The 16,582-nt window shown below is 27.6% G+C and overlaps 1 protein-coding gene across 1 annotated transcript; it reads right to left on the reverse strand.

Annotated features, from left to right (window-relative positions):
- Positions 1–273: 273 nt before the first annotated feature.
- Positions 274–1,771, reverse strand: LOC111301962 (dof zinc finger protein DOF1.2-like). The gene has a single exon (XM_022897927.2). It carries the CDS (start codon positions 1,501–1,503, stop codon positions 577–579), a length of 927 nt encoding a protein of 308 aa, XP_022753662.2. The 5' UTR covers positions 1,504–1,771; the 3' UTR covers positions 274–576.
- Positions 1,772–16,582: the final 14,811 nt, after the last annotated feature.

A 16,582-nucleotide genomic window follows, 5' to 3' on the forward strand; every position in this document is an offset into this window, starting at 1 on the left:
AATAAGAACAAGATTAATTTCTTGATATTAACAATTTGGGGGTGTTTAATAATTCTTGGAGATCAAATGCATGCATTTATGCATGCTAATACCCAAGGCAACATGGAAATTCCTCAATTCCTGAACATTTGGAACCAGCAATAAATTATGGATGAGAAAGGTTACTCAATATACAGAAATGGACCTTTAGCAACACATTTTTAGCAACATTTCCCTTAAAAACACTGTCCGATTTTTTGATTTTATAAGCGTGATGGAGTTTAAAGAATAAACGCCGTTAAAATATAAAATAGAGAAAGAAGGAAAATGAAATTAACATATCAAAGAGAAAAAAAAAAAATGAATAGGTTTAAAGTATGGATTGTGTTACAATTAGAACCAACCCAGTAACGGTAAATAAACTTTCACGTTTCCAGCAACAAATTATTTATATTTTGTTAAAATAATAGTAAAGCTAAACTAGCCAATTCATGTGGGAATGTAACAAAGCTACCTTATAATTAAGTAGATTAAAGAAAGGAACAAAAGTATATGGTATATGAATTACTATATAAAATTGGAAAAGTCTCTTTAACTTCAAGGTTTTGAAAAAAGTCCAAACCCAAGAAGATCAAAGGAACTCCAATTTTCGGCCATTAAATTTGCAGAAATCTTTAGCTCATCATCCAATGAAAAGGATTGGAACTGTTGCAGTTGCGCCATTGGTTGCCATTCAAAGATTGGGTTAGTTGGAGCATCATCAGGCCACAAAGCATCCTGCACCATTTCACCAGCTAACAGATTTTGTAACCCAAACGCGCTCATGTGATCAGTTTCCAGAAATCCCTGATGAACACTATTATTTTCTTCTAGCTGCTGCTTAACTTGAGGCATTTCTTGAAGCATATAAGAATCTGGAATTGAATGAACTAGTGGCTTCTGCCACTCCATCGATGAATCATTCTGGCTGTTGTTATCTTGTTCTAAAGAACTCCATACATCAATCCCTTCATTAGCTTCATTAGGCGATTCTTGAGTTACAATCTGATCAGGCTGATCAAAACTTGTACTCTGCTTCAAGAATTTGGCGAAAACAATTGCTAAGTCAATATCCGACCCACTAGCAGGCCCTGGTTGATTCCCTAAGTCCCCATCAGAAGAACTACTGACCCCAATCATCTCCTCCTGGTTATTGCCAAAACTATTTAAATTCTTACTATAATTCATGGAAAGGTGACTACCACTTTTCTCGACCCTGCTAGACTTGCGTCTTCGACTCTTGCGACAGCCACCACCAACAGGCACATTCCTAAGAGAACCACCTTTAGTCCAGTACCTTCTGCAACCTTTGCAGAAGTACCTAGGCTGTGAGAAGCTATAGTTGTTGTAGTAACAGAATTTAGTGTTCGCAGAGGCACAACGTGGACAATTCGGAGCAAGTTCAACGTTGGATTTCCAATTCCTGTCAATGGGCAATATTGGCCTAGGAGCGTACTGCAACATCTGGTCACTAACTGCGAACATTTTGTTGCTATAACACACCCAAAGATGGCAGAAATATGTACCAAAGGTTATTTGCTTTGTGATAATATTGTAAAGGGAAGGAAAGGAATTTTGGGAAAGAGAACTAGTTTAGAGGAATGGGCATGTAGGAGCGAGTTTGTAAGACTTGTAAGTTGTATAAGTATGGCGTTGATGGTGCAAAAACGTGGGCGGTTGCCGAGTCGTCAGGACCAAGAAATGGAGGGGCTTTGAAAGTTGGAAGTGCCCAGCTGTGTGATCGATTGTAATGGTGAGTGTTTTTTGTAGTCTACTCTAACTGGTTTAATTACTTTGGTGGATGGACCGTGTGTGGCTCTCTAATCTCCACATTCAATCATTTGCCATTTCTAATTCATTGTCCCACATCTAGACAGTGATTGAAGTATTGATAAGTCAAATCAATCCTAGTTGTAATTGTTTGATTGTTTAGATTTATTTCAGTCTGTTGAAGTTTTTTAGTTTATTGAGTTTTTTAATTGATTATTTAATTAATAATAAATATAATAGTTGATTATATTTGTAAGTTCTTTTGTACTTATAATTTTAAAAAATTTTCTTTTATTCAAAACCGCATGGTGAGCTAGTCAAACAAATGGGTCAAACAAAGGAACGTCACAGGGCATGTTTGCTCGTGCACCAGTGGCTAGCTTCGTATCATCCCTTCCTTCCTTTCAGTTTCATTAAAAAACTTTAATTAAGTATTAGATACTAATTATTGCTTTCATTTTAATCAACAAAAGATCTGGACTAATTTCATATTGTGAGGGTGATTTTTTTTTTTTATATAATTGAAAAAGTTAAAATTTGAATCTTAATTATTAAATTAATAACCTAATACTTTATTCATAAATCATACAATTATTAACGAAGCTTATACTTCATCACAAGTCATTCTCGATTTTCGCTAATTAATCTTTGACTTTCTTAGTTCACAAATCCTAACCATGAAAAATGTCACGAGAACAAAGAATTATTATTAAAGTGTCAAATGTTTAGGACGAATATTCAACTTATCATGTGGCATGCGATTTACATGCACATTGTCATACGCATTTGAATTTAATTTAATAGTAAATATATATATCCCTATTAAAAAAGTAAGAATTTGAATCTCTCTTTCTTAATAAAATTTAATTAAAAAAAAAAAAAAACCTCATGGCATTTTAAGTGGTCAGCATTTCTTGCTTCATGATGTTTACTTGCATGTTCCAACAAGTTGGAAGAAACACTTGGCAGTCTCCTCCATTTTCAACCTTTTTCCTTTCGTAAAGCCTTACAACTACATGCCAACCATATAATACACTCACATTTCGTTTCTCCATGTCACTTTCCTACAAAACCCAAAACAAGGTACTAGCATTGCTACGTTATCAAAATTGAAGATAATATCAACTGATACTTGGGTAAAGGCAGCTGTTGATTGCAAGTCTTTATTGGGATCTGATTAAAAATTTTCAAGCATTTGACATGATCACGTTGGGGGGGTTTTGCGTCGTTTTCATGAAAAAGATGTGAAAGAGAAGGACTTTTGTATTAGGGACAGATTTTTAGCGGTGAACAAAAGTCAATTTGAATAAATTATATCATTTGAAATCGAATGAATTCCGTTGAATCGATTCGTTTTTTTTTATTTTGATTATAATTGATTTTTTAAATCGATTAAATTGATTAACTCGATTGATTTTTTATTTTTAAAATTGATAATTGAAGTGATTGAATTAATTAACTTTCTAATAAGTAAAGGTAAAAAAATTGAGATAAATATTTTTATTTATTTTTTTGTGTAAATATTGTTAAAATTATTAAATTTTTTAGTCATTTAATTTGAATTATACTTGAGTTTGAGTTTTATTAAATTGAATTTATTGTTAAATAATTATTTATAATAAAAATGATAAAAAAATCAGTTATTTAATTAACTGATCGAATTAAACCAATTTTGGTCATCTCGATTATGATCGATTATTTAAAAATATTCGATCGGTTTGATTATTTATTGAATGAAAATCAATTAAGTCGATTATTAATTTTTTCAAACCAAATCGGTTGATTGCTCACCCCTATAGATTTCCATCATTATTTCTTTGCTTCCATTAGCAAATCTTTTCTGAATTGCCATCTTCTCTAACTACTCACAATTAATTTCATGTGTTGAGATTGAATCATGTGTAATATGTATATATATATATATATATATATATATGTATGTATGTATTGAAAGGCAAGCAAAATTTATTGAAGAAAGAGTTAGGTAAACAAAAACCGCTCAAGGAAGACAATGGAAAGAAATTTCAGTTCAACTAAAACAATGACACCAAAGCGCTCGCACGAGGTATCCCAGATTTGGCCAAGCCATCAGCCAATGTGTTGGCGTCGTGAAGGATATGCTTGAAGATAATACCTTTTGTATTGAATTTGAGACGTTCGATATGGTTAGAGATGTGCTTCATACGCCATGGAACAAGCGAGTGGAAATTAGCCCAATGAATGGCCTTACTTGAGTCACTTTCAACAATGAGGCTGCAAGCAGTAACCCAATATGAAGAAGAGAATAAAGACAGGCCCTCCTTTGTAGCCAAGAACTCAGCAAAATTCGAGTCTTCCACGCCGATGGGCATAGAAAAGATACCTTTAATAGCCTCAGAGTGATCACGAAAAATTCCTCCAATAGCCGCCGGACCAGGCTTACTAGAGGCCTCGAACCATCAACATTGAGCTTTATACAACCAGGAGGCGGAGGATGCCAAGTGATAACAGGACGCTGCTTGTGCTTTATAGACCTAACAGGAACAAAGGAAGGGTTGAGGAAAAAGTCAGAAACTGATGCACTAAAAAAAGGCCATTTACTTTTGCACAAGAAAGCAAGTCTAGCTTTGATAATGTCGACCAATTGCAAACTGTAGGCCTATTTCTGTTTGAAAACAATCTCATTCCTGTGAAGCCAAAGAGACCAGGTAGTAACGAAAGAGATCATCTTCCAGAGATCGGCGTTAGTATTAACAGAAGAGGAGTTTTGCCAAGAGAGGAAGAAAGAGGAGGCATTCTCAGGACCAACCCATTTGATATCCCTGAGATTACAACAGAGCATCCAGATATTCCAAGAAAATAGGTAGTTGAAAAAAAGATGATAAACCGTTTCAATATGCGAGCGGCAGAGGGGATAAAGGGCCATATTTTCCTTCAGTATACCCCTTTTAACAAGTTCAGCTTCGACTGCTACTTTGCCTTTGATGACCTGCCAGCAGAAGATTTCAACCTTTGGTGGAGCCAGCCCGGACCAAACCACTTTCCAAACCATAGAAGGAAGATGGGAGTAGGAGTAAAAGATTTAGCAGAAGGATTTGGCTAAATAAACACCATCTGGCGAACCTTTCCAAATACTCTTATCATGATGACGTTTGTGTGGACAATGAAGATTGATCAGGGAGAGAAAATACTCCCATTGTTTGGTTTCCCAATCAAATATTCTTCTACGAAGGGTAACATACCACTGCCAAAACTGTCCAGTCCACATACCTAATTCATTCACGAAGCCAGTTTCGTTGATGGCCAAAGCAAAAATACGAGGGAAACCAAAGGAAAGTATATTACCTTCAATCCATTCGTAGGACCAAAATTTAATTTTAGAACCATTTCCAAGAGAGAATCCCAGATTGGAAGTAATCGAGGAGTGATATCTATTTGAAGGAAGAAGGGGTTTGGAAATGTGCGTCCAGATTAAGTATGATTTTTTTGAAGGGAGGCAATAAGGAGTTGTATGCTGGCAAACACTCTTCTGAAATGAGCCCACAAACTGTCTTGATCGTTCCCGTAGCGCCATAATCTAATACCTAAATTTTATTAACGTATGGATGGTTTAGGTTAGATCTAATTAAGTGTCACGTTATTTGTCCAAATCGAAGTTTCATTTAAGTTTTAAAAAAGTTTAAACAAAAAATTAAAATTTATTAAACAAGTTTAGACATAATTTTTATATTTGTTTAAATTTTAAACAAAATCTTAGATAAAATATTTAAAACCTGTGTTCAATTTGACTTGATTCAAATTTATATATATATATAACTTTTTTATTTTTATATATTTGAATTATATATAAATTAATTCACATATATATAAAATAAAAATTATATATATTATTAATTTAATTTTTATTTTTAAATAATTTTTATTTTTAATTTTTACATATATAATTCTTATTTTTTATTTTTACATATATGTGAATTAAATATAATCTCATTAAACTTAATTTAATCATTTTTTTTAATTTTATTATATAAATTAAGTTTAATAAGTGAATTTTAGATTTTTCTTTAATTTGAGCTGAGCTTATAAAAATTTTGAAATTCGAAATTTCAAATCGGATCGAATTTTAAAAAACATATAAATTATTAATATCAAGTATGAGCTTAACTTAAACTCCTATAAACACTAATAGTTTAGGTGCTGTCATGTTTATTATTATTTTTAATTCTTTTTTATTTTTATTTTTAATATTTAATAAATATTTTTACAATTATTAAAATATGTTTGTTAAAAAATTTGTTTTTATGTATGATATCTGTTTATACCATTTTTTTTTTGCCTTCTCTATTTTTTTTTTTTTAATTTAACAACTCTATAATATAAATATTGTAATTATACAGATGCACTATTTATCACGTGTCTTTTTTTTGCTTTCTTTTTTTTTCTTTATTTCTTTATTTTTTGTTTTTTAGATATTTTATTATAAATTAACTTTTTAAAGGAAGCCCATCCCTTTTTCGTGGGATCCATTTTTTCTCGGTTTTTGTTTTCTTTTTCTTTTTTCGCTTTTTTTTGTTTTTTAATTTTTTGATTAAATTAATTTTATTACTTTCAAGTGGGCCTCTAACTTTTTATGGAACCCATTTTTTTTCTATTTAATTTTTTGCTTTAATTACCTTTTTACTTTTTTACATTTTATATATTTTATTTTTTTAATTTTTTTAAATATATAACAATGTTAAATTAAATTTATTACTTTCAAGTAGGGACCATTACCTTTTTATGGGAAGCACTTTTGTTGCTTTAATTTTTTTCGGCTCTTTTTAATATTTTATGTCTTTATTTTTTTAACTTTTTAAATATATAATATCATAAATTTATTTTTTGCGGGCCTCATTTTTTTTTTTTGAATGGTGGGACCTATTTTTTCTCTTAATAAAATTTTTTATCATTTTACTTTTATATTTTAATTTTTTACTTTTTATATATTTATTATTTCAAAATATTTTTTTTGGTTGAGACATATTTTTTTATTAGGACCCATTATTTTTAAAAATTTTTAGCCTTTTTTTATGAGTTTATTTTTTATTTTTTATTTATTACTATTTTATAATTTTTATATTATATTTTAATGGAGCCCACAATTTTCTTAGACATTTTTTTATGTTTTTTTTTATAATTTATATTTTTAAAAATATAAGACCTACATTTCTATTATATATTTTGAAAACTCATTTCTATCTTTGTACTTTTTAAATTTTTTCATTTAGTGTTTTTTTTTTTGCTTATTTAATATTTAATAAAAAAATTTTTTACCCAATTTTTTTAGTTTTTTAGGTGCAATAGTGATCCAAGAGGAATGGTGAATTGAATTTCTTTAAATTCTTCCTAAACAATGATTTTAAAATAATTGAATGAAAAATTAAAATCAATATCACAATATAATGCAAATGACAACAAATTGATGAACTTGAAACAAATATAAACTATAATCAAAGCAAAGAGATAGGGATAAAGAATTTAAATATAATGATTTATAGAAGTTCGTTTTTTTTTCACAATGCACTTACATGTTTTTTTCTTGGTTGTCCACATCAAAACTTCAATCCACTAATTTTGAATTAAAATTATAACCCTATCTTTTTTCTCTCTACGGTTTAAGATAGAAACCTTACACTCTCTACTTTCTATGCTAAGTAGCAACCTCTCAATCCCACAAATTCAAGATGATACCTCACCTATTAATTACAAAATCACTTAATAAAAATGTAAACTTAAAACACCTCTCAAAGGCTAAGTGTTTGCCTAATGAAATACAAAAAAGTTTGATGAATGAAATAACACAATATAGCTTGGATACAACAAATACAAAAGATATGGATTTTAAACTCTAACAACTCTTGATTCTTTGAGAGAATGAAAATCTAGCTTGTTAGTTATTGCTCTCTTGGTTCATCAATATGCTTGGTGTGTTGGAGTAGCCAATATCTAGAGAAATGAAAGAACTAGAAGTTAGGGAAGCTTAGGAGAAGAAAATAGCATTGAAACTTTATAAACTAACCATTGGAGATGTTTTGGGAAGACCCGATCAATCATTTCCTTGAAGGGATCATTTGGTTCACATTTTGATGAGTTATTTTGCACTTGAAAAACACGACCCGATCGATCCCTTCATGTAATTGATCGATCCTGTAAAGGGTGATCAATTTCCTTTTTGTCATTTCAAAAAAAAATTTGTTTCTAGGTAAAATATCAATTGATCCCTTCCTTGAAGGAATCGATTCTGTCAAAGCTGGATAGTTGTCTCTTCTTTTGCACTCTACTCACTAATTTGATCATATCTTGAGTTATATAAATCCAAATCAAAAATCATTTAAAGATTTAGAAACTAGACTTAAAGGACTTTCTATCCATATAAAATTCATCACTAATTCATTTTGTACAAATTATAGTAAATTTTTAAAGCTACCCCTTTGTGCAGTTTTTAGACAACTGCAAAGTATCTAGTAAAAATTCAAAATCTTTTCTTAAAAAATTTAGATTTAGATTTTGTTTAATCCATTAGAAAATAGACTCAAAAAGCTTTCCAACCATATAAAATTTGAATATTAAAGCTTTATGAATTAATATAGAAAAATAAAATAAATTCAATGTTTAAAAACTTTATTCTTGTAAAACAACTTTATTAAGTTAATCTATATCTCAAAACCAATATTATTAAAATTGTATTAAGTCTAAAATGAATAAGTTCAGTTTAAAAACAACAATTGAGCTTTCATTTAAGCTCAAATAAATAATATTTAAAAATAGATTTGGTTTGAGAAATATGAAAATAAAGAAAGGTTTGTTTACACTATGAAAATATATTATTTATTCAGTACCAAAATATAAAACTTAAAAACATGTAATAAATAAATCTTTTTCAAAATCTTGATCAAGCTTATTTAGCTTAATGTTTTGTTATTTCAAAATAAAAGATCAATTCAAAACTAACAATCTCTCCTTTTTTGATATGACAAAACCTAAAAATAAATTTGTTTGATAAAAAATTTTCTTTAAGACATATAAGATTTTAAAAAATATTTTGACCAACTCCCTTTAAACTTTACAAGGCAAAACTCCCCCTCAATTAATGCATCTTAATCCAATATAACTCAACAAATATATGTTAGTCAAATATATGAAATAAGAACAATAAAACATATGCATATCAAGCACAAGCAAATTTGTCCATATGATAATTCTCCTCTTTTCTGTCATAGCAAAAAGGCTTCAGCATATTAATGAGCAAATAAACACAAAAAGGTATCATTAAAAAAATATTCATGAAACATTTCTCCTATTTTTTGTTTATGCTCTTTATATAAAATATTTAAACTTTTATATCAATTGCTATAAGCATATAAAAAGAAATATTTTTAAACTCTTTCCTTCTTTTTTGTCATTTCAAAAGAAAGAAAAATCAATTCAAGCTACGGGACAAAATGCTTGATACCAATAATATCAAAAGTATTTTGAATGCATATAATCAAGTATAATATGCACAATGAAGTTCACATACATATATTCAAACACAAAAGCATAAGTATATCTAATGTTAGTATTTTTAGGATAAGTCTTCAAATTTACTACATGAAATTTATGAGCAAACGACAATGAATGATATACAATCTACTCATAAATCATGTTAGAATAAGATGTGCTTAGACCTAAAATATTAATAACAATTAAGCATGAATTCAAACATATGCATACAAGTTCATACCAATTGTTATGGATATCAATTGTTAAAGATATATTATTAAGAAGCATACCAATTGTTATCACAAAACAAATCAATCAAAATTGTATTTTAAGATTTCTTCTCATTTTTAAAATAAATATAAGGCACACACAATTTTACATGAAAAATACAAACTATATCAAAGATAGGCACATAAAAAAGTGTCCATAAAAGTTAAAAAATTCTTTAACAATTTTGATACCAGTTGTTACCAGTTGTTAGCAATTTTATTCAACAACTTTCATAGAGCACACATACTTTAAGCATATGAAAGATTCATTCAATACATGCATAAATGATAATAGTACTCTTTCATAAGCTATCATATCCAAACAAGAACAAAAAGCTCATATGTATATAATAAATCATAAGTACTAATGAGCATTGAGGTTCTATCATCATGTCCTAACAAAAATTATACAAGCATAATTTTTCAAACATGATGAACATATATGCTATAGCAAAAAAATAATGAAAGCATATTATTCAATTATAATCCAAATTATTTCAATGCATAGCAATGTACTTAACTCAAACATATGCAAGTATTCAATCATATATTTCAATCAAAATCATACAAGCATACGTAAAATGCATAAGCCATATACCTAATTAAAAAAATATGCAAGCATTTAGGCACAATTTGGTACATGCCATCTCAATGATTTCAATCAATGAACATGTATATAAATTTCAAATTTATAATTAATAATCTATGAGTCAAATCAATTTAAAGATCAAGAAATCAACATATCCAACTTATAGCCATGTTCAAATATTCATCTTAAGCAAATATTCATGCAATGAAAACTATTAATCAAAGCAATCAAGAACTAGACATGAATATCAATAAAGGTGAGTTAATCAATCCAAGCTTTTAAAAATATTAGAACAATATTTACCAAATGGCTTAGTGACTAATTTGTGCAATGTGTTCATATGTTCTAAAACAAAATCATATATTTGCACTTATCAAAGCAAGCATGTATATGTATTTAAACTCACACATCATATCATAAAGTCGATACATTTACCTCTATCCATGTCGAGCTTTGTTGTTCTGCTCATTTGGCTTTGAATTCTCGAATCCACTTTAATTGAGCAAAACTAGGCTTAATTGATGATGATGACATGCTTTACTTATTATACTTGAAATTCAAAAAATGTAGGCTCATTCATGCTCATTTCAAGTTCTCCTAGCATAGACTTAGAAAATATTATTGACAAAAAAATGTTCATTAATAACATTAAGAATATCAATTGATAAAAATTATAATAATTGTTAGAAAATAAATTCCATATTCTAAGTCATTTTAGGCAAAAGAGAATTTTGCTCACTAAGCATAAGTTGCCAATTTGCTAGCAAATCATTCAATATTAACTAAAGCTATAGATCATTCATCATAATGAACATCATATAGCACAATGGTGGCATTAAAGCAAAAGTTCTTAAGTAATGTGCAAAACATCAATCTTTCTAAATCATTTATGAACGCAAAGAGAACATATTTAATAATCATGTATATTCAATAAATTACCAAAGAATATGTCAAAATAAATATATTTATCATTAAAAACATGTTTAAGAAAATTTTAACATAAAAACATATATATGTCTACACAAATTATAAGCCAAATGGACAATAATAAGCACCATAAGAAAATCATTCACTTAAGTCATATTAAAAGTATGCAAAGTAAAGCTCAATCATATTCATATAAGCACACACTTGACAAGAACAATAGATGAACTAAGAATACATATCATTAAATACAATTAGTTCACCAATACTTAATCCCAAACCAAAAAATAAGTCAACTAAGTATAAGTTCCAAAATATTTCACAAAATTAATGAATCAATTTAGCATAAGAGCAAGTATTTTTAAAATATTTCAAAAATCAAGAGATAAAAAGTTTAAGTATTTTCAAATCATAAGCATTAAGGTCAAGTTGAATTAATGATTATATGAACACATATCTTGATCAAAAACTTGGATGAACAATGAATCAATATATATACTTAAGCACATAAAGTTCATCAATTCATCAACACAAGAGAAAAAATAAATCTTAAATTAATAAGGACAAAGAATAAAGCATATTTCAAGATTATTTTTAAATAATCAAAAGATAAACAATCAAACATCAATATGTATGATTTAAGCACAAGCTAATTATCAACTTTTAAAATCACATATCAAGAGTTAAAACAACTATGTATAACACAATTAAGTTTAAATAATTCACAAGATTCAAGTATTATAAACAAATTGAGTAATTTTAAACATCATGATCATAAAGGTAAGTTTAACAATTATAAATCAATATGTATAAAAATCACAAAATTATTTTCATCATGCCAAAATCATTCAAACAAATATATTTATACAAAATACAATAGGATAAATCATTCAAAACTTAATATTTTTAAGATTTTTATTTTTGATATTTTGAAGCTAATTTTTGCTTGAAAAAGACCTTAATAAATCTCACAACTAGTCAAGCTCATTTTTAACTACCTTGAACCATTTCAACAAGTTTCAAATGACAAAACAATGTTGTTCAAGTAGTTATTTGGCATTAGAAACAGGAAAATCAAAAAGTTAACTCTTAATCTCATATTTCCTTGAAAAAGGCTATTAAGATGGACAAATATATTTAAACACACATTTAAGCTCTTCAAAACCATTTAGAAAAGTTTTATATCATAATTTGAAATTGTCTAAATGGTTTTTATGCCCATGTATGTTCAAAAACAAGATTTGATCTTTTAAGCTCTAAAATTCTTTAAAACTTGCATATAGCATTTATGAAAATTTTAAACCATTGCAAGTTATCAAGTTATCTTTGTTTGAACAAGTTTAAATATTGAATTCAAGATATTCAAATTCATTTTACAATAAAAAGCTTGCTAAAACAAATTTTCATATTTTAAGGCTTGACTCTAGCAAAAATCGTTTTCAAAGCAAAACATAAAGTCTCAAAAACATTAAGCTTTGAGTGTTTCTCTTAAGTTTGTGCATAAATATAAAAACAATTTAGCACACAGTTTATCACATTAAGCACCAATAATAATTTCACAAAGCATGATGATATCATTAATATCTAACATTCATATACATAATCATGCATAAGCACAAGTTCTCAAGAATGTTAATTTCACAAATAATATCAAAATATTAAGATCATTCGTGCAATCTCAATATTAAGAGCATTCACATGTAATCTCATAAAATTATTAGAGTATTCATGAATTCTTTTAAAAATATATCTCAAGCAAATAAATATTAAACACAATATCAACAAGCATATAGAATATATTAAAATTATACAAAAAAAAATTGCATACTCAATTCAAGCTTACATATATCAAATAAATTGGTATATTTAAGATAAATTAACCAAGCATATACCAATATCCATTAAGCACTCAATGTTCAACGAGAATAGGCAACCAATTTCATATTCACTTAAAATAAAAGTTTAAAAGTTACCCATCTCTATGGTTGACAACGGGTTGGGTCGAAACGGGTTTTTGCTCGTCCTAAACCCGACCTGATTTGAAAATTTTTTTATTTTTTATACCTGAACTCGACCTGACCTGAAATTAATAAAATATTATTTTTAAAAATATAAAAAAATTTTAAATATAAATATATAAATATAATTATATATAAATAAAAAATTAAAAATAATTTTTAATATAATATCAGGTCGGGTCGAGTTTGTTTAAAACTCGAACCCGACCTGACCTCATTTTTTCATAATAATAACTGACTCAATCTGACCCGAAACTTGATTTTCAAAATAAAAAATCGACCTTATAAGGTCGGATTGAAACCCGTCAGGCTCGAGTCAAGCTGTCAACCCTACTCATCTTTATTGTGTGTCTAGAGTTTCATTCGAGTTTTATTGTTCAAAATCACATTATAACTCATTATTCTAGCATATCTACAAGAGACAATCTCATTTGATTTTTGGTATCCAAATTGTTTTAGGTCCTTGAAAGTTAGTCACCAAGTTTCATTTTTTTAAGAACCCATGCTTGTCTAATTCTAATGAAACTTTTCTTTTTATAGGACAAGTATATGTAGTATGACCATGAAAATTACAAAAATTGTATTTTGTCATTTTAGCATTTAAACAAGTCTTGAAAAGATTTTGTTTTTCATTCATCAATTCATCAATTTTTTTTTTTCAAATCAAAACTTTCCTTTTCTAAAAATTTATTTCTATTTTGAGAGGTTTTAAAATTTATTTTCAATTTTTCATTTTTTTCCAAAATATTTTTTACATTTATCAAAAAATATTTTTCAACATTCAATTTTGAAAACATTTTCTTATATTTCATTTTCATTGACTCCAATTCCATAACTAACTCATCAAAGGCATCTTGTAATTTATCAAAAGTATATGAATTTGAATCAATTAAGTTAGAGGTTACTTTAAGCTCTTCAAGAGCTATAAAAAATGATGCATTTTAGTTGAAAATTTATCTTTCATGTAGCTCATCCAACTTTCTCCATATTTCATTTGAAGTGAAGCAATTTGAGACCAAGTTGAAGTTGTGTAAGTTAACAACTCCATAGAAAATGCACTTTGCCTTGGCATCATTCGTCACTTATCTCATATAATTTGCATCATTTGAAAGAATTCTAAGCCATTTGTCTATCATATTTCAAGCTTTAAAATCATGAGCCATTATAAACACCTTCATTCTCATTCTCCATTCACAAAATTCATATTTATTGAACATGGGAGCTTTGAGGATTTCTTTACTATCTTGGAACCTAAATTGAACCATAAGATCTTTATTCAATGTGGTTAAACCTATAAAAAGAGACTAAAGCTCTGATACCAATTATTAGCTTTTTAGGTGAGATAATGATCCAATATGGGGTAAATTTAATTTCACCAAATTCTTCCCAAATAATAATTTTAAAATAATTAAATGAAAAATTAAAATCAATATCACAATATAATGCAAATGACAACAAATTGATGAACTTGAAGTAAATATAACCTATAATCAAAGTAAAGAGATAAGAAAGAGAAATCAAACATAATAATTTATAGAGGTTCAATCATTTTTCACAAGACACCTACATCTTGTCTTTTTTATTTTCACACCAAGGCTTTAATCCATTAATCTTGAATTGAAATTACATCCCTATCTTTTTCTCTCTAAAGCTTAAGATAGAAACCTTATACTCTCTACTTTTTAGGCTAAGTAGTAACCTCTCAATCCCATAAATTTAAGAGAATACATCACCTCTTGATTAGAAAATCACTCAATAAAAATGTAAAATTAAAACTCCTCTCAAAGGCTAAGTGTCTGCCTAATAAAGTATAAAAAAATTTGATGAATGAAACAACACAATATAACTTGGATACAATAAATACAAAAGATATAGATTTTAAACTCTAACAACCATTGATTCTTTAAGGGAATGAAAATATACCTTGTTAGTTATTGCCCTCTTGGTTCATCAACATCCTTGGTGTGTTGAAATGGCCAATATATAGAGAAATTGAAGAACTAACCGTTAGGGAAGCTTGAAAGAAGAAAATAGTCATTGAAACTTAATAAATTAACCATTGAAAATGTTTTTGGGAAGACTCGATTGATCTTTTCCTTAAGGGAATCGATTGGTTTAAGTTTTGAAAGCCATTTTCACACCTTGCAAATGCATAACCCGATCTATCCCTTCTCTAAGGGGATCGATTAGTTCTTGTTTTGATGAGTCATTTTGCACTTGAAAAACATGATCGGATCAATTTCTACATGTAAAGGATCGATCCTGTTAAGGGGGTGATCGATCCCCTACATAGGGTGATCAATCTTTTTTTTCCATTTCAAAAAAAAATTTGCTTTTGGGTAAAGAATCAATCGATCCTTTCCCTGACGGGATCGATACTTTCAAAGCTAGTTGGTTGTCTTCTATTTTGCATTCTACTCACTAATTTGATTATATTTTGAGTTATACAAATCTAAATAAAAAACCATTTGAAGATTTAGAATTTAAAGGGTTTTCTATTCATATAAAATTTATCACCTAACTCATTTTGTATGAATTAATTTGAATTTTCAAAACTATTTCTTGTGTAGTTTTTAGACAACTGTTAAGTGTTTAGTAAAAATTCAAAATTTTTCTTAAAAAATTTGGATTTGGATTTTAATTTTGTTTGATCCATTAAAAAATACACTAAATGAGCTTTCTAATTATATAAAATTCAAATATTAAATCTTTGTGAATTAATACAGAAAAATAAAACAAATTCAATGTTGAAAAACTTTGTTCTTGTAAAACAACTTTCTTAAGTTAATCTATTTCTTAAAACCAATATTATTAAAATTGTATTAAGTCCAAAATGAATAAATTCACTTTAAAAACAATAATTGGACTTTCATTTAAACTCAAATAAATAATCTTTAAAGATAAATTTGGTTTGAAAAATATGAAAACAAAGAAAGGTTCGTTTACACTATAAAAAATATATTATTTATTTAGTATCAAAATATAAAACTTAAGAAAATGTACTAAATAAGTCTTTTTTAAAATCTTGATCAAACTTATTTAGCTTAATATTTTGTCATTTCAAAATAAAGATTAATTCATGGCTAACACAATTGATACTAATTTTTTTTTCTTTTTTAAAAAGCTTAATTTTTTTGTATCTTATTTTTTTTGTTAGACTCATTTGATACTAAAGGTATAGCACATGGTAAACTAATTAACCTCTTAATAAACTTGAATAACTTCTAAAGCAAACTTTATACAAAAAAAAATTAAAAAAATCTCAAAAATATTATTGATATAACAAAGAAAAAATAAGAAAAAGTAAATTAAAATTAAAAAATATATATAAATCCATGACATGAATTTTATAAAAAAATCTCATCATTGCTTATGCTGCGCAACAACCGGACTTACTTCTCTTTCTTTTTTTTTTCTTTTTCTTCTTTTCTTTTTACTTTTCTTAAATTTTTTTACTTCATCCCTTTTTTTTTATTTTTTAAAAAAAGAATCAA

Source organism: Durio zibethinus, chromosome 3, assembly GCF_047325235.1.
Source record: "Durio zibethinus cultivar Kanyao isolate XHJ-2024 chromosome 3, ASM4732523v1, whole genome shotgun sequence".
NCBI classification, from domain to species: domain Eukaryota; kingdom Viridiplantae; phylum Streptophyta; class Magnoliopsida; order Malvales; family Malvaceae; genus Durio; species Durio zibethinus.